The sequence below is a fragment of the Carettochelys insculpta genome, chromosome 1 (assembly GCF_033958435.1).
Source record: "Carettochelys insculpta isolate YL-2023 chromosome 1, ASM3395843v1, whole genome shotgun sequence".
Lineage (NCBI taxonomy): Eukaryota > Metazoa > Chordata > Testudines > Carettochelyidae > Carettochelys > Carettochelys insculpta.
Genome location: NC_134137.1, coordinates 57,799,059 through 57,823,584, shown reverse-complemented (window position 1 = coordinate 57,823,584; position 24,526 = coordinate 57,799,059). Strand labels below are relative to the sequence as shown.

Here is a 24,526-nt window from a genome sequence, read left to right as displayed (position 1 = left end):
CCTAACCTGAGACAAATACTCCCCTCCAACTTCACACTCCACAACAGAAACACTAATTCAGGAACCTATCCCTGCAACAAACCCCATTGCCAACTCTGTCCACATATCTACCTTAATGACACCATCACAAAACCTAGCCACATCAGCTATACCATCAAAGGTTAATTCATATACACATCTACTAATGTAATATCTACCATCATGTGCCAACAATACCTCTCCTCCATGTACATCAGACAGACTGGACAGTGGGGAGCACTTTAGCCTCCCTGGACATACAGTTTCTAACTTGCAAGATGCCATTCTCAAACAAAGTGACTTCAAAAACAGACTGCAATGAGAAAACATTTAGCTGGAATTCATATCCAAATTTGACACCCTGAAACAATGCTTAAATAGAAACATGGAATGGTTCTCACATTACAGTAGGTAATTTCCCATTCAGGTACTCTCACCTTCTCATCATTGTTCGAGATGAGCCACATCCACTTTCATTTAACTAGCACTGATGTCACACTCCCATCTCTGTATCTCTTCCTTTTTTCTTTTCTCTTCAGTGTCTGTGGAAGTGAGTTGTGACGATGTGCCGACTTACTCCGGGTCTCGTGGGTGCGCGTGGGGTGTGATACAGCGGGGGGAGTCGGGTGGCCCGGGACCAACCACCCCACCTTTATAGCAGCCTGATATAGTGTAGCAGCAATATGTGATTCAGTGTATCCACTTTAAAACCTAGGTTTCCACAGTATTATGAGTACCAGGAACAATAACACTCCGATTGTGAACACCACAATGCCCTGTGGCTGTTCTAAGTCCCAATAATTCTCTATACAGACCCAGCTAGACCAGCTAGTGGTATTTACCGATAGTGATTTATTCATTTATTCGTACCTACAATTACTTAACACTTGTTTTATATATATATATATATATATATATATATATATATAGTTATTTATTTGGCATAGGCTAAATACTAGGTTACATATAACTGTATATAATTACATGTGACTTACCAATAACATCCAATGCTCCCACATCTCACCAACAACTACGTTACAGCAGCCCTTCAAGTCAGAGATACGGCTTGGTTGGGACCTTTCGTGGTGGTGACGTCCGGGTGATCAGGCCGGGGTCTGCTGTCTGGACTGGAAGTTGCTAGCCTCCACATTGTGTCCAGGAGCCCACACCCTTATTCCTGCTAAATCACCTTTTATACTGTTTCTTACTTGGGGGTTCGATACCTGGCCAATTAAAGCGTTTGTTACCTAATTTGGGCTTTCTATCCTCCAGGCCTGTCAGAACATGTTACAAGATTTCCTCTGTCCTTGATCTTTTTCTGAACCTCCCCTGGGACCCTCTGATGTTGTACAACCAAGATGTTCTCTTTGGAGGGCTTCCAGCTACTAGCCCCAGCTGCTCTCTTTGGGGGCTTACTATCTGCTTGTCAGGATGTTCTCTTTGGGGACTCTCCAACTACTTGTCAACTTTCTGATTTCTTTCTCCTGGCCTGACTTCAGACCTTCCCGCCGTTGTATGATAGCGTTCCAAGACGGAGTGTATGGTCATTCTGCCTTGCGAGTGAGGCCCAGCCACCAGGTGCTCGTGCTCCCACAAGTTGTATCTCACAAAAGTTTAAGTCCTAAAATCTGTATTGATTTCCCGATTTTAAACTGCTTCTGAGTCTCAGAAATTCTGCTTATATTCACAAGTCTAGTTCCAGTGGGATGACTATTCTTTCTTAAAAGGGTAAGCAACCCTTTGTCTAGAAAAATATGGAGTTACTGGACTCTGGCCAAAGGCTGAGGGATTTGGGCTTGTTTAGTTTAAAGAAGAGAAGACTTAGGGGTGATTTAATAGCAGCCTTCAACTTACTGAAGGGGAGCTCTAAAGAGGAGAGTGAGAAACTGTTCTCAGTTGTCTCAGAACAAGGACTAATGGTCTGAAGTTGAAGAGGGAGAGGTGTAGGTTAGATATTAGGAAAAACTACTTCACTAGGAGGGTGGTGAAGCATTTGAATGCATTGCCTAGAGAGGTAGTGGATTCTCCATCCCTCAAGGTTTTTAAGTCTCGGCTTGACAGGGTCCTGGCTGGGATGACTTAATGGGGGTTGATCCTGCTTTTGAAGCAGGGGGCTGGACGAGATGACCTCCTGAGGTCCCTTCCAGCCCTATGATTCTGTGATTCTGTCTAGAGATAATTTGATATTTCCCTAGTATTTTGTCCCAGTGACTGCTGTAACTCAGCCATTTCTGGGGTGAAACGTAGCAAATATTAAGCAGCACTATAACACACACACTATATAGCATTTTAAAACAGGAAATAATGAATAATAACTAATTGAAAGAAAGTAGAATTCAGGTAGGTAGAATATAATCAGGCATGTGTTCAGGTCAGTATAAAATACAGATGAATAGTCCTTCCCCCAAATATGTGGCTATAAAAATTAATAGTAACATATTTATTTAGCACCTTTTAATTCAAAAGAACCCAAAACACTTTGGGTGCACTTACTCTACGAACTAACTTCAAAGTTAACATTGAAGTTAGGCACTACATCGAAGTAGCCAGCAGAGAGTCTATGCACATTTTCCCTTACTTGGAAGTTAACTTTGAAGTAGGGAACCCAACTTTGAAGTCCTTACTCCATTCCTGGGAATGGAGTAGTGCCCTACTTTGAAGTTTAACTTCGAAGTAGGGTGTGTATAGACTCTCAGCTTGTAAGTTGTACTTATAAGTAAGCAACTTCGAGGTTAGTTTTGTAGTGTAGACACAGTCTTTATGTACTGTATAACCTGAAGATTCAACTTCACCTACCATAAGAATAATTTAAAGCAGGGACCATATATGTTGCATTTGACCAGGACGCCAGGACAAATATCTCTAGTCTTGCAAAATGTTTTATGTGATTTTTGAATAAACACAAGGTTACTTCCTTTTTTGTTCAACATCTCATCTGAACGGTGACATCTCCAGCGAATATAATGTGAATACCATCTATATATCATGTTAATTTGTCTCTAATGTTTTGTACTAGAATGTAATGGTGTTGGAATGATGCACATTGAGGCTATGGCTACACTTTAGCTGTAACTTGAAACAACTTTGCAGTTTGTGCAATGCAAATTGTGTATGTTATTTCAGGCTAACTTGTTTCGAACTCATTGCCACCAAAGTTCAAAATAAATGGTTATTTCAGAGTTTCCGCTACTTCTCTCATGACGAGGGGTAGTGGAAATGCAATACCATGCTCCTAATAGCAGTGCTATTTCAAGCCCGGTGTTTGGCAAATGTATGCCAAAATAGCAACCACAGTGTAGTAATAGCTTGGCAGAATTCAGGCACTTCCTAACATGTAAATGGTCTTGTATGCTTGATACTTATGTGCCACTTGCTCCATTACAGGAGTGCCACAGGGAGATTTTTAAAAAAAAAAAGATTAAACATATTTACAGTGCATAAACCAGAGTAGGCCTTCTCTTTGGAAACCACTCCCTGTATAATTTGTGACTTCACAATTCTTCTGTCAATCGGAAATCACAGGAACACATTTGTGACCTTAGACTAAATAAAAATTATGAATAAAAATATAAACAAAATAAAAATAAAGAGATAAAAATTTAGGACAAAATTAAATGACTCAAACATTCACACCTATGCAAGTGTTTGCTACTGTAAGTAATGTTCCACCTGTTCCAGTTAGGGAAGACAATGGAGGCACATTTAGCACAAATAGAGGAAAAAGTGTTTTTTTTTTATTATTATTATTCAGTTTTCAAAGAGCATGTGTGGTGTTAATGGTGGTAAGAGGTCATGGGAGTCTAAGGTTGGAAATGGATTTTAAGCTGAAGAGCTGCTGTTATTTCTGTCCATACTAAGAGAAAGCTGATCAAAACTCAGGATTCCAAATGAAAGATGACTGCCACAAAGGTCATTGCACAATTAGTTATATGCACCACAGGATCACTTTTGCCTCACTTTGGTGCACCAATTATTTGGCCTCACAGGACAGAGTACTGAATACCCGTCTAATCCATTTATGTACAATGGCATCATTTCCCAAAAATGATGCTCTTCTATAACCACAAACAATTGGGCTAGATATGAGAATCACCTGGTGAGAATATTTGTTACATGGAAGATTAGCAGAGGTGTTCACAATAATCCCAAGATCTATGACTCGATCTTTGAAACGGAGCATGAAAGAACAAAATCCTGCTCATAGGGAGTCCTTGTACTTATGGCCTCTTTTGCTGAGATTTTCTATCCATTTTTTTTAAATTCCTTCAACTGTTAGTAGATTTTCAGTTTGTGACATTCCCAATCTGTGAATAAAGCTGTGGGTATGAGTTAAATGTAGACTAAACATAAGATGGTGTACACAAAGTGGTGCAAATTCCATGGTCTGTTGATGGTTGAACAGGACTTAGTCAGGCCCCTTGTTGAGGTACCACAACAATGGGTACTGCCCCTTGTGTGCATCCACTAAATTGTCTCTCAAAGAGGAAGTAACACACTCCGTAAATCAAATTCTACTCACTTACACTGGAGAAAACCTGAAGTAACTCCTTTAACATCTGTGGAGTGTAAATCTACTGTGAATCAAGCCTCTAACCATCCTGAAGCCTTCATATCCTACATGATCTAGACATTATAAACTTAATAGATATTTCTATCCTGAGGCAAATAGGCAGCTTTATGTTTAAACAACACGAAACATATGAGAGCAGAGTTTGTCAGATAGGATAGCTTATGTGAGAATACAGAACGAATATAAAATTTAAAATGTCACGTTACATGTTACAGATAGGTTTTGGCTCAGTGAGCTTTAAAATAAGATTCCATGGTTGAGATGAAGAGATATAGAAGATAAGCTCTTTGACCTATACTCCAGTTCCAAAATAGAATATTGATTGTAAATGCCTTATCTGTAAGAAGGAGCTGGAGGTGATGTGAATGAAAATAAGTTTGAATTTATTTTTAATTTTAGTGAAGAATGAATGCTGTGTGACTGAGTTTGGTTGCTAGTTTTGTTTCTGCTCCCTTCCTCATCTGCCTTAGCTATGTTAGAAGAGTTTTACATTGAACTTTCCAAAAACTCCTGGTTTAGACGATGCCCGCTCCTTCAAAACTTGCCTGACCTATCTGTATTTATTGTATTTTGCATATTGCCACAGACTTACAGTTCTGGGGTACATACATCCCCAAATATTTTTAAAATACCTGACACTGGAAAAACTATGTTATCTTAAGTATCTTTTTAGTTTTCCCTCTTCTGTTTTATTTTTGTCTTTTGATTTTATTAACTGGGAGACATTCCATCCTTTTTGTCCTTTTTATTTTTAGAGTGTGAAAGTGTGGCTGCCTATAAACATGTTTGTCAGCAAAAAATCCCCATGGGAAGGGCATAAGAAAGATATGTTCCCTAGGTTTTGAGAACCCTGAGTAATCGTTCATAAAAATGCCAGTCACAAGTGTGTTCTGTGTTAGATGTTTAAAAGTCTTGAGATACTTGAATTTGTTATCTCTAACGTCTGGTAAATAAAAGCTGTCAAACTTCAACTAATCAAGAGTATTTTTTAAAATTTGTGTTGTAATACAGAAAGAGTTAACTAGCACTTAAGAGTAGAATTCTGAAGAGGACATATTATAATTGGCTTCAGGCTTTGATATAGATGTTAGATAATTATTTGATTTTGATATTAAGCTACTAACCATCCAAATTACAGATTTGATTGACTTTGGTCATATTCCTTAACTGGGATCTATAACCAACAGCTAGCAGCTTCTTAAAATTGTATAAAGATGGATTGCTTTGGGCACTAATTTAGTCTTTAACCAACTTGATAGTTTAAATCCAGTTAAATAATGAGTCTAGTTCTTTTGACTTCTCAGTTTGATTTTGTTTGATTGTTATAATACTTTGTTGGTTTACTTTAATACTATTAATAGCACCTGCACTTCAGTGGTACGTTGTCATGATTTTATTTTTTTTCTAGTAAAAGGTACAAGAGAATCTGAGGATCTGGGAGGATATTAGGCAGTCAAGTTGCCTAGCTTTCCCTCATTAAGCTTTGGTTCTCAAATTTTATTCCATTTCTGGATTTTCAATAGAACAGTGTCCTCTAGGGACCCTCTCAAAAGTCACATAAGATTCTGAATTCAGCAGACAGCATTCAGGCGTTTATGCTGCTGAATATATACGCAAACATAGTCACTGCTGACTACCTATTAGTTCAGGGTGCTTATGGAGAGATTAAACTTATTCTTGGGGTGGCTTAATTTTTGTGCCTGATATGGACCACATTGGAGAGTTTTTATTAGCTAGAAGAGCTTGTAATAGTTCAGCAGTGTGTCAACCCCACCCGTTTTGACCAAATCACACCATCCCTTTGGAGTTCCTTATCTGAAGCTCACATGACAGGTGAATCTGCACATATGCCTTTTGGAGTGCACATACACCTTTTGCATCTGCACATATACCTCTTGCAGCCCTTCTCATACCTCCCTCAGGTCTCCTTTCAGAGAGAAGTCTATGTTATATGGATTTCACCCTTGGAACGCAATGTCTGTACTACCATTGGAATTGTTTCATAAAGAAACGGATTGGTGTCATGAGCTTTGAAAACCTTGCTTTATAAAAGCTAAAGTTAGAGAGAACCCCTCTGATGTAATCTGCTGGGTAACACTGTCCAAGAGGCAGTGAAATCAACGAAATTGGGTGTGGCATTCTCTCCCTTAAAGCACTCTCTGGGTAACCTCCTTTGCTTTTGGCTTCTTGCCAGGCTGGTACCAGACTGGCAGCTTTGCAGAGTGGAGTCCACTGTGAGTTCACAGAACAAGTCCAGTTCAGGCAGCAGCAAGGAAGTTTCTTTACATTGCTTCACCAATATTCCTTAGCTCTGATCCAGAGAGATCCACCAGTGAGAAGGAAAAAGTGACTAAGGCTCTTTCTGTTTCCTAAGAACACCAGCGTGAGTTGCTGCCTGGCAGGTAGAGCTACTTATAGAGCTCATTTTTTAAATGAGGGCAGATATCCAAGGAGTATAGAACTGAGGAGAGCCACTAATTTCATATATACTACTGGGCAGTTATCAACTAATAATAACTCTGGGAGTTAAACCTTGCTCACTCTACTCCCTGATCTAATCAGGGCTCTTCATGTGAGTGAGACAAGCAGGATATGGTCCTGTGTGATTGCCACTTGGAGCGTATTTTGAGGAAGAGTTGTGTGAAACAAACCAATTATTGAGCTTCCATAAACTGACGTACCTTTGTTAACTTCAGATAGATCCTAATTTATACCAGGTGAGTTAGATCAGCTCATGTCCACTGATCCATATTTCACATATTTTTATGGGAAAACAAACCCTGTATATAATATCCAATTATATGATTTTCGCAAGCCCCTAAAAGTTGCATATTGGGCATTACTCACTCTGGAGAGAGGCCTCCTTAGTCTATATGTTTTTTTGAACATCTTGAGTGACCCTCGATATGGAGGTTGAAGTGTGCCATCTCTCCTGGGATGGCCTGCATGAAATTCACAGACAGACACTGAAAATCACGGGTCTGCCAGCAAAATATTGATTAAGCAAAGAATTCATTCAAACCAATGTAATCCAAAGATATCCAGTCTTAAACTTGAGAAGAGCTAATCTGGAAAGATACAGCCTCTGTAGCGTGTTCAAGATTTATGTCTTAGTTTCTGTTCTCCAGCCTGCTGATTTGTTGATCTCTTATGGGATGTCAGTGTGAGGCAAATGCAGCCAAACCAGGGCTGCTCTCTCAGCTGCTCTTCTAAAGACTCCTTCATGGACCTCATGGTGGTTCACCAGTTTCCCCAACACTTGTCCATTTTATGGCATGAGGGAGAGCCCAGTGCAGCAGACAATTACTCTGAGGCTGTGTCTAAATTACCACCTTCCTTCGAAGGAAGGATGGTAATGTAGACACAGCCTGGCCACTTCTACACAAGCCACTTCCTTCGGAAGTGGCATGCTAATACACGGAGTGAAATATGCTAATGAGGCATTGATGCAAATTCCCCATGCCTCATTAGCATAATGTCACATGATTTGGAGTCTGTAAGACCATTCTTCCGGACTCCAAAATGCTGCGTAGAATTTTCGGGAAGAAGGGGCCTCCAGAAGGAGGACTTCCTTCCAGAAGCGCCCCCATGGCAGCGCTTCTACACAGCATTTTGGAGTCCAGAAGAACGGTCTTCCAGACTGCAAATCACGTGTCGTTATACTAATGAGGCATGGGGAATTTGCATCCGTGCCTCATTAGCATCTTCGCTCTGTGTATTAACATACCACTTCTGAAGGAAGTGGCCTATGTAGAAACGCCTCCTGAGTGTGCTGGGTTGTGGCCACTTTTTCGGCTCCACCCTCAGCTTCTGGGTGCACTTTTCTGTGTATCTCTGGATATTTGCACACCCTATCTATAGCTCCACAGTTGCTAGACCTCTTCACCAACCTCCTCCTGGTGTTATCCAGGCCGAGGTCCTCTGGCCTTGTTCACTTGCTTCCTGGATGCCTTTGAGGAACAGTGGGTATTTTACGGGTTTCTCTGCTCTGCACCCCTCTGGCTCTGAGTTTTTGACTGTTTTTTCGATTTGTTGTCCTCACAAGTCCTTTGATGTGGGAATCCGGTGACTCTTCTATTCTGGCTGAGTGGCCTGGATTTTAGATGTGGGCAAGTTTGCATTCCTTCTTCTCCCACCGCTTCAATAAGTGCCTCTACAAAAGAGCTTCAGTGAGCCAATCCTCAGGCACGCAGCAACATCTCACCTGAACTCAAGTACTTTTCCCACAGAGCCTGCAGTGACTCAGACTTCAGGCACCAGGCAGCAGCCATGCAGCTTCTGCCTCAGTCTTGGCTGAGACCTGTTCCCTTCCCTGCTCTGACCTTGGTCCAATCTGGCCACTGACCTGCTCTAATTTGGTCATTGACTCCTGACCTCCCTGACTCTGACCAGATGGCTTTAACCTTAGGCCTTTATCTAGACTCCAGCTACTGATTTGCCTTGTCCACAAATTGACCTTCCAGCTTTGACCTCTCACCTGGGCCCTGGGTACTGATTTTGGCTTGTTTTTGCACTCTGTTCCCAATTCTGCCTCCAGATTTCAATTCCAGCATTACTCTTGGTGCAATCCCAGTCCTATATCTGTCTTCAACTTCTATTCCATCTACTAAGCCTGAATCCTGCACAACAAGAGTAGGGAGGCAATAAGGATTCTGGCCCTCAAGTTCAAAGTCTCTTGAATCCAGCTTGGGGTATAGTAGGGTCTTAACATTCATGAGGGTTCAGTGTTGCAAACCCTCACGAATGTGGGGAGGTGCAGCCACCAGCGCTCCCCGCCTGGAGCCCCAGTAAGGCTGTGGCTGCTGGAACTCCCCACCCTGGGTCCCGGGTGCCAGTGCTCCCTGCCCAGGCCCTCGGGGAAGCGGTGGCTGCCAGCGCTCCTGCCCAGGGCCCTGAGGAAGTGACAGCCACTGTTGCTCCCCACCCTGGAGCCCTGGGCTTTCAAATAATTGAATTTGCGAACCTGAAGTTCGCAAACGTGGGAACTTTATTGTACTCTAGTTGATTTTCTAAACTGCCGTGATCCTATTCACCCAGTTGATCTCAGAGGGAGACATGACAATCTGTTACCATCATCCACAGTTCATTGCACGCTCTTTAGAATCAGTGAGTTTTGCTCTGAGTTGGGTTTCCTGGCTTCTTGTAATCTTTAGAGCAAGAACCAAAACCAGCAGCTTCAAAAAGAGCACCTCAAAAATTCATTTTCTCTTGTTTCTTAGCTGAAATAAGCAACATTGGTCTAGAACTTGGCCTGAAGAATGGGCTTATATCAAATAGGACTTCTTTTCAGATTAAAGTCGGTATATCACAGATATAGACCTTAAAAGATCTCACTTTTTCATCAACCTTATAGTTGTCGGGCAATTATTTTTGACATGAATTATACCCCTAAAATGTGTTGATGTGATCACTGAGAAATGTGTTCTATACTTCTCATAAATGTGCAGGTTTCTTGAGCATAGTATTCCTCATTCAGTACCTATGACGTCCTCATTTTTCTCACATAACTAAAAGCATACCTGCAAACAAAATCCAAAGACTTCTTCAGCCATTGTGGTAGCACATAAAACTTTCCCGCCACTCAACCTGCAAGAGGGTAAAATGTACACCCCAAACAACAGAAGTTAAAACTGCAGGAGTAAAAGTAATTCCTCCTTTCTAGTAGAACAGTGGATCAATGTGGAACTCAGAAGTCACTCCAGTGGCTTTTACAGGGCACCCTGCCATCCTCTGAGGTCTCCGACCTGCATCCAATTGTACAGCACATGAAGGAGACATGAGCCGTGTCTACACGTGCACGCTACTTCGAAGTAGCGGCACTAACTTTGAAATAGCGCCCGTCACGGCTACACGTGCTGGGCGCTATTTCGAAGTTAACTTCGACGTTAGGCGGCGAGACGTCGAAGTCGCTAACCCCATGAGGGGATAGGAATAGCGCCCTACTTCGACGTTCAACATCGAAGTAGGGACCGTGTAGTCGTTGCGCGTCCCGCAACTTCGAAATAGTGGGGTCCGCCATGGCGACCATCAGCTGAGGGGTTGAGAGACGCTCTCTCTCGAGCCCCTGCGGGGCTCTATGGTCACCATGGGCAGCAGCCCTTAGCCCAGGGCTTCTGGCTGCTGCTGCGGCAGCTGGGGATCCATGCTGCAGGCACAGGGTCTGCAACCAGTTGTCAGCTCTGTGTATTTTGTGTTGTTTAGTGCAACTGTGTCTGGGAGGGGCCCTTTAAGGGAGCGGCTTGCTGTTGAGTCCGCCCTGTGACCCTGTCTGCAGCTGTGCCTGGCACCCTTATTTCAATGTGTGCTACTTTGGCATGTAGATGTTCCCTCGCAGCGCCTATTTCAATGTGGTGCCGCGCAACGTCGAAGTTGAACATCGACGTTGCCAGCCCTGGAGGACGTGTAGACGTTATTCATCTAAATAGCCTATTTCGATGTTGCTACACGTGTAGACGTAGCCATGCTGTCATTTGCCATCTTCCCTAGGCATATTCCAAGAAGGCACAGAATGCACAAACAGGGAGTTACTGTGAGTTTCACTGAACATGACTCCACTTTATCAAAGAATTCTTATTATGACTCTAATTTATCAAAGAAAGAGGAGCACACTCTGGAAGCCAGCAACCATCTGCCCTCCCTAGAACAGTGGAGGTACAATTATATATGGAGAGACCTTTAATACTGTTTGTTCTCAGGTCCATGGTGAATTTTCCATCCATCATTAGACCATCTCTGATCACAGAGCAATTCTGGTCTCCCAGAGTCAGTCCATTGACAAACAGTCTTAGGACAGAGAATAGTAAGCAGAGATCATGTGTCTCTGGAAAAAAAAAACCAACAACAATGTGATGAGTTAATTAAAGATCATATAATCCATGGCTATGTCTAGATTAGAGAGATCTGTCAACAGAAGTTTTTGTCAGAAGATCTCTTCCAACAACATTTCTATTGACAGATTGCAGCCAGACAGCAAAGTGGATTGCTCTGTTGACCCCCACTGTTGACAGAGAGCCGCCAGGCTGCCTGGCCACTCTCTCAACAAAATGGCCCCTGAAACTCTGTCAGACAGGGTCTCTTGGCTGGCAATCCCTTCCAGGAGCCTGGTGAGATGCACCCTTAAAGACACCCCGGAGATGCCAATTTCCTTCCCATGCTGAGGCATTCCTACTTCCATGAGGGAGAGCACAGCGGCTAGAGCAAGGCTCCAATGCTTTCTAGGAGACACAGCTGGTCCCATGTTGAGGTGCTTCAGTACCTGCTGCACCTCCTCACTGCCATCCTCCTCTTCCTCACGGCTGCCCTCCTCCTCTTCCTCAGGGCAGGTGAACCTGACACCAGTTTCTAGGAACTCACTGTGACTGCTGGGCCATCACACCTGTGCCCACCCCCCCCCCAGGTGTACAGGTGGATCAGGAGGCACCACACCAGTTCCAACTGGGAGGACCAGATGGTTAAGAGGCAGTGAAATGATCAGCAGTGGCTCCAGAACTTCTGCATGTGGAAGGACACCTTCCTGGAGCTCTGTGCCTGGCTCGCCCCTGCCTTCCAGAGACAGAACACTTGGCTGTGGCTCACCATCCCCATGAAGAAGTGGGTCAATGTTGCTCTCTGGAATCTTGCCACCTCTGACAGCTCCTGCTCAGTTAGAAAAAAGTTTGGTTGGGGAAATCCACCATCAGGACCCTCCTCATAGAAGTAAGGCACTCTTGGGCTGCAGTGCCTGCACTGGGGGAGGGGTCCCGCCAAAGGGAGCCCATCAGGAAGTGGGGTCGGGGAGTGTTGGGTAGGGTGTGGGGGACAGCCTCATCCCCAGGCAACCATGCTGTCTCACCTTACATAGCTCTGCTGCTGGCGGGAGGGCAGCCTCACAGGGAGGCTCCTGGAGAGCTCTGGAGGGAGGGGCAGGAAGGGGCAGGAGATCCTCTCAGGACCCTGGGACTCCCTCCTTCAGTCCCTGATGTGTGTGGTTGTTCCCCTGCTCTCTACAGGTTGTGACAACCATCAACACCATCCTGTGGTGGAGGGTCATCCGTATGGGAGACATGGATGCAGTCATGGCTGGATTTGCCACCCTGGGATTCCCAAACTGCATCAGGGCTATCGATGGGAGCTACATCCCAATCCAGGCCCTGGACCATAGTGTGACCAAGTATATACACCAAAAGGGATGCACCTCCATGGTGTTGAAGGTGCTGGTCAACCACCATGGAAAGTCCACAGATATTTATGTAAGGTAGTCAGGATGGGCACATGATGCCTGGATGTACCGCAACTCTGGGCAGTGCTGGAGAATGGAGGTGGGTACATTTGTCCTCCACCATGAGCTGGCAGTCAGGGATGTGCACATGACAGTTCATGTCATGGGGGATGCCACCTACCCCTGCATGCTGTGGCCTATGAAGCCTTACACCAGCCAGCTGGAACCAAGCCAGTAGCTTTTTAATGCCCACACCAGCTGGGCCCAGATGCAGGTGGAGAGTGGAGTCGGCTACCTCAAGGCATGCTTTCAGCGCCTGCTCACCTGCCTGGATGTGGGGGAGCACAACATCTCCCTCCTGTTGCGGCTTCATGTGGTGCCCTGCACAACACAGTAGAGGGGAGGGGGAGACCTTCCTCCTGGGGTTGAGGGCAAATGCTGGGCATGGGCACAAACAGCTGGGTGCATCTCCCATCCTCCAGATCCATCAGGATGGGATGCATATCTGGGAGGCCCTGAGGGAGAGCTTCTCCCACAACTCCCAATAAACCTCCCGCAGGCCCTCCAGCAGGGGCCTCAGGCCCGCAGCCCTACCCTGTCCCAGCTATGACCTCTACCTTCGACCCCTCACCTCTCCCCAATCCCTGCCTAATAAAGAGGAACAAGTGTGAGGAGCACAAAGAACTAGTTTACTGAGCCAAATAAAAATATGTGGAAAAGAAATCGTGCAACAACAAACTATTTACAGTAAAGTGAAGTGCAAAACCATTGAACTATGTACAGTGGGGAGGGCTTGGAATGGGGCTGAGGGGCCTCAGAACTGGGATGGGAGGGCTTGGGACAAGGGTGGAGGGGCTTCAGTCCATGAGGGGGTGCTAGGGAGCCACAGACCCTAGGGGAAGCAAGACCCTGAGTGGTGTTGACCTTAGGATCCCCTCCTGCCATGGGTTTGGGGCCCCTGTCAGGGCTGGGTTGGGGCCAGGAACAGGGGGATGTACAAAGGCAGTGGGACTGTGGCAGGGTCTGTGTGGACAGGAGGAGCAACGGGGCAGGCATGACCCTCAGCCATTGCAGGAGATCCAGACCACCCTGCAGGATGGCCAGCAGGATCAGGAGCGTGGGGGCAGAGGCAGCAGCCATGGGCGGCTGGGCCATCATGTCCTGCCAGATGCCGGTGTGGCAGCGTCAAAGCCGGACATTAGTTGGTCCCAGGCCAACAACCACAACTCCCTGTTATCCCATCAGCACCACTCCACAAGACTGGTCATCCTCCAGAGGGTGGCATTGGGGTCCCTCTGGAAGTCCTCCTGGATGTGGTGACAGCCTCTCTGGCTGCAGGCCCTCCCTGGTGTTGGGATGGGGTTGGCTTACCCTGGCAGGGAGGTGGGGCTGGCCCAGTCCTCAGACAATGCACATCCAGCTGTAAGGGAGACAAGGAGGGAGGATGGTGAGTCTGTCATGCAACACAGCCTCTGAGGCCCTGCCCCTCACTGTGAGCAGCAACCAACACCCTCCAGGCCAAGGGATGGGAATGTCCCAGGAGCAAAGCCATGTGTGGCCTACACAATGGGCCCTTGTGTCACCTGAGGACTCCATGGTGCCTCTGGAACTGCGCAGACCACTGCGCCCACTCTTCCCCACCCCCCGGGGACTGGGCCAAGCAGCCAAAGGGAGTGTCCAGTGACATGGGTGGTATGTAGCTGGGAGCAGCCTGGCCCTCCCTGCACCCCCCCACCTGCAGCTTGCAGTGCTGCCCACGGGAGTGGGTGCTGCACTCCTTGGTATGTAGGGTGTCAGGCCAGTGCCCTAGTGGTCAGCCCCACTTCCAGCTGGGGCAAGTGCCAGCATGGTCCAACCCCAGGGCCTGGGGCTTGTCTGGCCTCCTGTAAGGCTGGCAGCAGGCTGGTGCCCATTCTTGGGGCTGTCTGCTGGGTCTGGAGAGTGCACACGATCTTGCACAAGTCTCCACGTGCCAGGCTTGCAGCGTGAGGTCCCTTCCAAGCCATCCAGGTGACGCTTGCAGCGTGCCTCATCTGTGCCAGCCTCCCAGGCCCTGGGGTGTGTGATGTGTGGGGTACCCACTGGAGGGTCCCTCACCCAGATCTGAAGATGCCTGGGAAGTTGCCTGGCTGGAGTGGTCTGGTTCCACTTATCACAAGGATGTTGCTGCTGGCCTTTGAGGCCATTTCTGCCTCCAGCTCCGGCAGGGTTTGGGACTTGGAGGCCTGCTCCTTCTCCTCTGGGGGCTCTGGCTGCAGTTGGAGGGGAGAGGTGGGCTGTCTTCAGCACCATGTCAATAGTGCAGGTTGGCAGTAATGTGTTCCCCACCCCAAGACGTCATGCAGCTCCTTGTAATAGGGACAGGTGGCAGGGTCTGCCCTGAAGCATCTGCCAGCATCCTGGGCCCAGATGTAGCCCTGCCAGAGCTCCTTCACCTTTGCCCAGACCTGCTCCATGCTGGGGGAGGGGTGGCCCCAATTCTGCCAGGGTGGTGGTCATCCAGGCATAGGTGGGAGCATTACAGTGCTTCACCTTGGGGTCTTGGAGTAGATCCTCTTTGCCCCACAGGTTCAGGAGCTCCTGCGTCTCAAGCCTGATCCAGGAGGTGGCCTGCCTCTTGTTGCCTTGGGTTGGCTCCTGGGACCCCTCGGTCTGCTCGGTAAAGGGTCCAGGGGGTCTCAGGGTGACTGTATGTCTGCTATCTCATAAAGCTTGGATGGAAGGAGTTGCTACGAGGGAGTGGGTGACCACAGACGGTATCTCTGCTGCTTCCACACTCTCAACTTCCTACCACAGGGTTTCCTGAGCTCCCTGTGGCTTTAAGGAGGGACGGAGGCAGGCACCATAGAGTGCTGATTGCTGTGGACAGGGTGTCCCCAGGGGCACCTGTGTGGTGCCCTGAATTCCTTTTCTGTCAATGGAAGGCGCACCAGAATGTCCAGACCAGAATGTCGAGAACATCGACAGAGAGGCATTATTCCTCGTGAAGAGTAGGATATGGTTGTTGACAAAAGTGCTGTATTCTGTTGATTTACTAGTGACAGAATGCCTTGGGAATCTGGACGATACCTGAATTTTGTCAATAAAACACCAGTTTTGTCGACAAAACCCTCTAGTGTAGACATAGCTCGTATGTGCTAGCAGGAGCTGAATTAGAGGTGCACATGGAGATGAGACTGAATAGGAGTTCTATGAACTCCAAGATACCTTCATTGGTGAAGACAGCATAAACATGAAGCAATGACAGCTAAGCTTAGACAACTCATTTTGTATTGGGTCCAGCGTATGAACGAGAGGTCTACACAGCACTAATTTAGCATTTGTGCTAATTTTCCAGCTTTCATTTCCTTTGATTCAGATTAAGTTGTATCTAAATAGACTTCACATTTTAACAGTAATTGTAATGTTTTATTTTATTAATGAGACAGAAAACTATTTTGGAATTTTCATCTTTTAACATACCTTAGCTTGCGTAAATGTATGTACATTAAGCTGTAAACTGGTCAAATTAAAAAAAATGACAGAATTTTACATGATTGATTTCTGTTTTCAATCATAAAAATACCTATTTGCAAATATTAGAAGAAAGAAATATTTGTAAGTTAAATGATTTGGTCTGAACAATTTGACCAGCTGCGCTAAAGACAATTTTTTGATATGGAAACCTACGATTAAATGCCTTTTAGCAAATCATTCTGTATTTGGAGATATGTGCAAAAGGCAGAATTTTCAAAATAACAGCATTTCCAGTGATCTAAAAAGTAATGAGCCCTAAATAATTTCAAAATATGTAAAGCCTCTTTTTCTTACTGAGGTCTTTTTTCTGAATATTTCAGGTAAACCTTTTTTCTTCCATATTAAGGTGGAAAAGTCTTCATGTAATCTTGAAAAATAAATGTTGGTGTGTTCAGGAGAGCTATTGATGAAATACAAACCAAAGGAGATCACATAAATTTAGCCCCACAGATTGAGAGTCAGTGCTGATCAATGTTGTTCTATTAATTTGTGACAGTAACATTGTTTTTCACTGGTTTTCTCATTGTCGGTAGGCGGGTGGGAGCCCTGAACTCATTGCATGTTGAACTCTAGCTGATGGATTTTCCTAACTGCAACACAGTGGTAGGCAACACTGACATCCAGTAAGCCAGTTCGACATTAAGGTTTCTTGCTCATTTACTACTCCAGTGCTTGCTCCTTTTAAGGGTTGTACCAGCACACAGACTTTCAGCAATGAGGACAAATGTCCTCATTTCCATCCGACTACAAAGATACCAACATGGGCCACTGCGAATCTGTATATCAAGGTGTTTGAAAATCCATATCTACGTATCTGCAGAGAGGCTCAAACACCAATTTGATTATTTAGTACAGCTGTTACTATCCTGTGCATTACCACAAGTCATGTACCACTTAGGAAAACACTATCAGTAATTAAGCCCTATGAATTAACTACAAATTCTAAACATTTTAGTTCAGATGAGATCCTCACATCAGCGAATCAGAAGATTTGGGTTGGAAGAGACCTCAGGAGGTCATCTAGTCCAACCCCCTACTCAAAGCAGGACCAACCCCAACTAAATCATATCACTCATGGCTTTCAGGTCTTGCCTTAAAAATATCTAAGGAGGAGCTTCAACAGCTTCCTTAGGCAACCCGTTCCAGTGCGTCATCATCTCCCTAGTGAAACAGTTTTTCCTAATATACAACAGAGATCTCCCACACTTCAGTGTGAAACCAATGCTCCTCGTTCTGTCATCTGCAGCCACACAGAATAGCCTGGATCTGTCTTCTTTGGAATCCCCCCACCCACTTCAGGTAGTTGAACATTGCTTCCAACTCCCCCTTCACTCTACTCTTCTATAAACTAAGCCCAGTTTCCCTCAGCCTCTCCTCATAAGCCACGTGTCTCAGCCCTCTAGGCATTTTCATTGCCCTCTGCTGGACGCTGGACACATCCTCTTTATACTGGAAGGCCCAAAACTGGACACACTACAACACATGTGGCTTCACCAGTGCCAGATAGAAAGGGTTAAAATCACTTTCCTCGATCTGATGACAATGCTCCTACTGATGCATCCCACTACACTGTTACCTTTGTTGGCAACAAAGGCGCACAGTTGACTCATGTGCAACTTCTCATTTAATGTAATCCTTGGGTCCTTTTCTGCACGGCTGATACTTAGTCAGTCAGTCCCCAGCCTGTAGCAGTGCAGTAGAGTCTTCCGTTCTAAGTCCAGACTCTGTTCTTGTCCTTTTTGAATCTCAGCAGCTTTATTTTGGCCCATTCCTCCAATATACATAGGTCATTCGGGATCTTTCCACTCCTTTCAGCATATCTATCTACCCACCCCGCTGCCCCTTTTTACTGTCATACAAAACTTGCTGAGGGAGCAATCCATACCACCATCCAGATCATTAGTAAGGATGTTGAACAAAACTGGACCCAGGACTGATTGCTGGGCCACTCCACTTGTAAATAACTGCCAACAAAACATTGGACCCTCAGTGTCTGTTAAGGGCAATGATCTGTCTAGCTTTCTATCCACTTCATCATCTATTCATCCACTACACACTTCTTTAATTTGCTATCAAGTTTACCATGGGAAATTGTGCCAAAAGCATTGTGAAAGTCAATATATCGTATCTACCACTTTCCCCAGATGAACAGATTCAATTATTTCATCATAGAAGGTGGTCAGGTCATCAGACGTAACATGCCCTTAGTGAATCCATGTTAACTGTTCCTGATCACCTTCCTCTCCTGCAAATGATTTAAAAAGGATTCCGTGAGGACCTGCTCCGTGATTTTTGTTTTCTGGGAACTTTGGTCAGGCTGACCAAGCTATGGTTCCCTGGATTTTCCCTTCTTCCATTTTTAAAGATATTACATGGCAGATCGCTTTATTTCTTCAAAATAGAGAAAAAGCACCACAGTTTAAATGATCAACAAAGATCAAAAGAAGGAAAATTTTTGTTTAGGATTTTTTTTAATGATAAGTCAGCAGCAAGGGAGGAAAGGTCCATCCTTCTAATTCCTGGTCTAAGAACGAAAAAGCTATCTCATATTCCCTAGAGATTTCTGAAAGTCTGAAGTCACTTAGTGCCCACCTAAGAGTGAAGAAATAATAAGACCATAAATTGAAACATTCACTATAATGTCAGAGCTTTTCTTCCTATAAACCATTCTGCTAATATTATTTTCATAAACTTATCCATCTTCTCTGAACTCATGAGGCCAGTTCATCCCTGACTTCATTCCAAATCAATGGCGTTTCATGAGGAATGAATGTAACCCATTTACATTTTACCACATGTAAGAGAGATTTAAACTAACTCCCCTGCAAAAGAGAAGACAAATCATAGCTTCTTTTTAAAGGCAAATAGTTCAAGTAGCACAAGGGCAAGGGGATGGTCAATGAAATTTACAGATTTCTCAACCCTGATAAAAGGAAATTCTTTTTCATACAACCAGTAATTAAAATGTGGAACTGACTGCCGAGATGTCATCAAAGCCAAGAGGTTAATGAGATTTATAAAGGCTGGGATGTTCATTAGGGCATCAGGAACATGCAGAGTGATTGGCACTCAACTTGGGGTATGTGTCCATTCGTATGTAGCACAATAGCTTTAGGATACCACACCCACTCCATCCCAGAATGCCAGGGAATACTCTAGTCATGGGTGGGCAGAACCCTGTTTGTTTTAGTGAAAATCAGAGCACCAGAAAACTTTGATTCTGAGGATGGACGTCAAGACACAGATTGCTGGGTGCTGCAGGCAGAAGAATCTCTCCTCTCCACCCACCTCCCTGCCTCCTCCTGCAGCTGCCTACATGTACTGATCTAGCAGCTTATTTTATTATGGAGGAGGGTTGTCTGTGGGCTGTAGTTTAAGAGAAGTCAGGGAGCCTTAGAAGGAGAGTTTATTAGAGGAGAATGGCAAGGCCCTAGAGAGTGGGGAGAGCACAGTGGCAAGAGAATAAGTTAGGACTTGGGGAGGGAAACCGGGGTATGACTGTGTGGGGAAGGGGAAAGTAGCAGAGACTAGAAGCATGGGACAGTTGCAGTAGGGAAAGAAGGAATCCAGGGAGGAAGAGGGACAGAGATAATGGAGCAAGGTAAGGAGCAGGGAACCAGAGGGAAGGGGCAAATGGGAAATGGTATTGATGGGAGAAATGGTGGGGAGGCAAATGGGAGTTGGGGAGGGGAAGGAAAGAAAGCAGGAGCCCAGGAGGGTAGTGGTAGGAAGTGTAGGAAGCTGGGGAGGGGCTGAGAAAGCAGAGATCTTGAGGGGGAGCGGGGAGGGCTTGTGCAGATGGGGGAGCAGTGTAGGGGTGGGTAACAGGAACCTGGAGAAAGCAGGTGGAGGTAGAAAGCAGGGACCTGAGGGGAGTGCAGATGGGGAGGGGAAAACAGGGATGAAGTGAGAAACCTAAGGTTTGTAATGAACAGTCCCTGCTCCCTGGCACCCTCTGTTTATCACCTCAGCCGTCCTGGGGGTGGCGGGGAGAGGAATGATTTCCAGCTAGGGCCTGAAGGGTGAAGGTAAAGGATGGTTCTGGTACAGGAAAGGTGTGAACTTCTGAGTCAGGCAGGAAGGGGATGGTGGGCAGTTTCACTAATTAGTGGAGGACAAAAGACAAAGCAGTTCTGAGTGCAGAGGATGGGGGTTGCCTGTAACCCTTGTATTGTCTCCATCTCCTGTCTCCAGTCCTGGTTGCTGCTACCCTGAATCCACTACCAAAATAGCTGTAAGGAGAGAAATCTTTTTTCTGCCACATACACACACATACAAAAGCAGGAGGTAAATATTCTGCTCTTACTTACTGGTTTTGAGCTCTGATTACATGAGCAACAAAGTGTGCCACCCTCTGGTCATAATTATTTATAACAAATTGTGTGGAAAAGATTAAAAAATCTTTTACTTCAGAATTTAAGCTACTAAGGGCTTATCTACATGAACAATTAGTTTATGGTAATCTGTTATGTGACTCTACCCCCTACTTTCTTGTTCCATTTCAGAGAGAATTGGCTCCAAGTGCACTAATAAACTGTTAACGTGCATCCTCAGGGTCCGTTCAGTAAGTAAGTTTCATGGCCCTTGGAGTTATGGATGAGACTACGGCAGGCACAGATTGTCCACATCTGCTGACTGTTAATTCTTATAGCTGTGTCTACACGTGCACGCTACTTCGAAGTAGCGGCACTAACTTCGAAATAGCGCCCGTCGCGGCTACACGCGTCGGGCGCTATTTCGAAGTTAACTTCGACGTTAGGCAGCGAGACGTCGAAGTCGCTAACCTCATGAGGGGATCGGAATAGCGCCCTACTTCGACGTTCAACATCGAAGTAGGGACCGTGTAGACGATCCGCGTCCCGCAATGTCGAAATTGCTGGGTCCTCCATGGCGACCATCAGCTGAGGGGTTGAGAGATGCTCTCTCTCCAGCCCCTGCGGGGCTCTATGGTCACCGTGGGCAGCAGCCCTTAGCCCAGGGCTTCTGGCTGCTGCTGCGGCAGCTGGGGATCCATGCTGCAGGCACAGGGTCTGCAACCAGTTGTCGGCTCTGTGGATCTTGTGTTGTTTAGTGCAACTGTGTCTGGGAGGGGCCCTTTAAGGGAGCGGCTTGCTGTTAAGTCCGCCCTGTGACCCTGTCTGCAGCTGTGCCTGGCACCCTTATTTTGATGTGTGCTACTTTGGCATGTAGACGTACCCTCGCAGCGCCTATTTCGATGTGGTGCCGCGCAACGTCGAAGTTGAACGTCGACGTTGCCAGCCCTGGAGGACGTGTAGACGTTATTCATCGAAATAAGCTATTTCGATGTTGGCTTCACGTGTAGACGTAGCCAAAGTCTCCCTCTGGGACATCAGGTCCTGGCCAGAGGAAAAATGCTGAATTATATGTCTCTCTGGTTCAGACTAACAATTATTATGTCTCTAAATGGCAAACATTTAGAAAAGAAGATGCACAGACAGAACAAGGACATAGGTAGCTTGATTTCTGACCATCCTCATGCCACTAACATAGCTTTGTATTAAATTACTTGTCGTTGGTTATCTAGGGTTTGATACACAAGATATGTTTCTGGGGGTTTTCCCCTTTCACAGTATTTTCTCCAAGTCTAGCTCAAATGCTCAAGATTCTCTATTATCCTCTTGCTTTTTATGACTCCCCATTCTCAGTGGCCTAAGAATTAATTCCTCCTTCTGCCTGAACAAGACTGGATAAGGCTCTCTGAGAGCCCGTCAGTGCTACTCCTGAAGGGGATGGATAAGACTGGGGTGCACTGCCACTCAGAGGGTGAGTTGTACACAAATTCACACAGAAGCTACGTCTACACAGGCCCCTGCCTTTTGAAAGGGGCATGCAAACGTGGCGGATCGAGAATGCAAATTCCATGCTTCATTTGCATAATGGCAGCCACTTACCATTTTGGAAGAGCTGCTTTCAAAATTGAAAACAGCTGTGTAGACGAGGTTCCTTCAAAAGGAAGCCCTGCTTTTGAAAGCATGCTTCTTCCTGAAAAAAAAAATAGGAAGAAGGGTGCTTTCGAAAGCGTGGCTTCCTTTTGAAGAAACGCTGTCTACATGGCTGTTTTACATTTCGAACACATCTGTTGTGGAACGGTGAGTGGCCACCATTCTGTAAATTAGGTGCTGAATATGCAAATTAGGGTCTCATTTGCATTTTCACTCTGCCACGTTTGCATACCAATTTTGAAAGGGAGGGGCCAGTGTAGACATAGCCAGACAGTCAGTGGCAGACACAAAGAGAACCCACATCTCCTGCTACCCAGTCTTTTTAGCCACTTGGCAGTGCTGATTCTCTATGTGAACTGCATCAGGGTATTTTATTTATCATGTCACCTGACATTTTAGATCCTAACATTTAACTACATTCTTTTGTACAACAGAGGTAACTGGCTTATTGTTGCCTGAAGGAAGGAATCAGCTATTGCAATGGTTTCACATGGGCAAAAAATTCAACAACAGAGGCAATACGTGTTTTGTGATGTTCAAGATATTTGAATTGCTTTGTGATGGCAATGATTGGTCATTTGCTTCAGTTTAGAATGTGCCAAGGATTAAACCAAAACTATTATTTTTCCTTCTTCTTCTTCTTTTATTTTTATAATTAAACATATCATGGGCAATGCATGAATGTTACTTTACCACTTTAATTCCTAACTCCAGTTTTCAAGTCAGGCTCAGGAGCTGACGGCTGGCAAAACTGCTTGCTAGAATATGTTAATTTAATAGTGCTAAGACTGAAGCAGATGCCAATACCACAGACATCTGGATCTGAACTGAGCAAGCTAGGTCCATCTTAGGCTTGATAAAATATAGCAGGAAGGAGCAAAATCTAATAGATATGGCACCAGATTTAGTGTGGGAAGACCTGAACGCTTGGCTTGATCACTGTGATCTTTTCCAAGGCACTTCATCTCTTTGTTTCTCTGTTTCCCAGTCTGCCCTTTGTTTATGTTGTCTATGTACCACGATTTTTTTCTGGGCAGACACGCTTCTTACTCTGTGCAGCACCTCTAAATAACACCTATATAAATAATAACACATACAGTAACACCTAAGTAACACCTATTTAAATAATAGTACTAAGATGACCTGTATTTGAGGAATGCATAGCTGATGCACACTTTCTTTTTTTAAATTGCAGAGACAAAGCATTAGAATGGCATAAAATATGGCCCAATTCTATTACAAAAGAAGTGTCAATGCCCCTTACAGAGATCGCATCCCTCTTCGGATAGTACGAGCAGAGTCTGAACTCTCCCCTGCTGAAAAAGCCTACTTGAATGCTGTGGAGAAAGGAGATTATGCCAGTGTGAAGAAAGCTCTGGAGGAAGCAGAAATTTATTTCAAGATCAATATTAATTGCATTGATCCTCTTGGAAGAACAGCTCTCCTTATTGCAATTGAAAATGAGAACCTGGAGCTCATTGAGCTGCTTTTAAGCTTTAATGTGTATGTCGGAGATGCGCTCCTGCATGCCATACGGAAGGAGGTCGTTGGAGCTGTGGAACTTTTATTGAATCACAAAAAGCCTAGTGGGGAGAAACAGGTATGTGCAAAATTCACTCTTGCTCTGGGTTGGCAAGCAAGTTCCCATAGGTGCATGGCAGGGGTGGTCAATAGGAGCCAAAACCAAAAAACAAACAAAAAAAAATCAAAACACGTTTTCAAAGTCAGCATGTACTGTTCTGAATATGACTGCATCATTTTTATATTGATTTGAGTGTCTCTGTTCTTAGCTTTGAGTAGTCTGCTCAAGAAGATAATATAATTCATTTTAATACATGGGGAAATAAAAGCAAGTGCTTTTCAGTGATAGGTGCAAGGCTTTGGCAAAAACATGCAGTTTGGACCTGGGAACATCCTTTGAGCATTAATTCCATTTCAAAAATGTCTGCCATTTCATCGATGAAATGATTCCTGGATATATTTTGGTAAAATCTTGCTTCATGAAGTATTGCAGTATTAGGGGCAGAGAACACTGGGCTATGTCTACACTAACATTCCTCTTTCAAAAGAGCCATGCAAATAAGGGAAATAAAAAATACAAATGAGTTGCAGATTTACATATCTGGCACTTCATATGCATATTGTTCTTCCAAAAGAAGAAAAGCAGCGTAGACACAGATCTTTCAAAAGTAACCCCCATCTTCAAAAGAGCCCTTCTTTCTATTTTTTTTAAGAAGAAGGGTTCTTTAGAAGATGGGTTTT

At 45.0% G+C, this 24,526-nt stretch overlaps 1 protein-coding gene across 1 annotated transcript in view; it reads left to right on the top strand.

The window, feature by feature from the left end:
• The window catches only part of TRPC4 (transient receptor potential cation channel subfamily C member 4), a 252,005-nt gene that overhangs the window by 65,945 nt on the left and 161,534 nt on the right, over positions 1-24,526 (top strand). The window contains exon 2 of the mRNA XM_074982502.1: positions 23,460-23,864. Within this exon, the coding sequence (XP_074838603.1) occupies positions 23,487-23,864 (378 nt within the window). The 5' untranslated portion in view covers positions 23,460-23,486. The remainder of the gene's footprint in view (positions 1-23,459; positions 23,865-24,526) is intronic.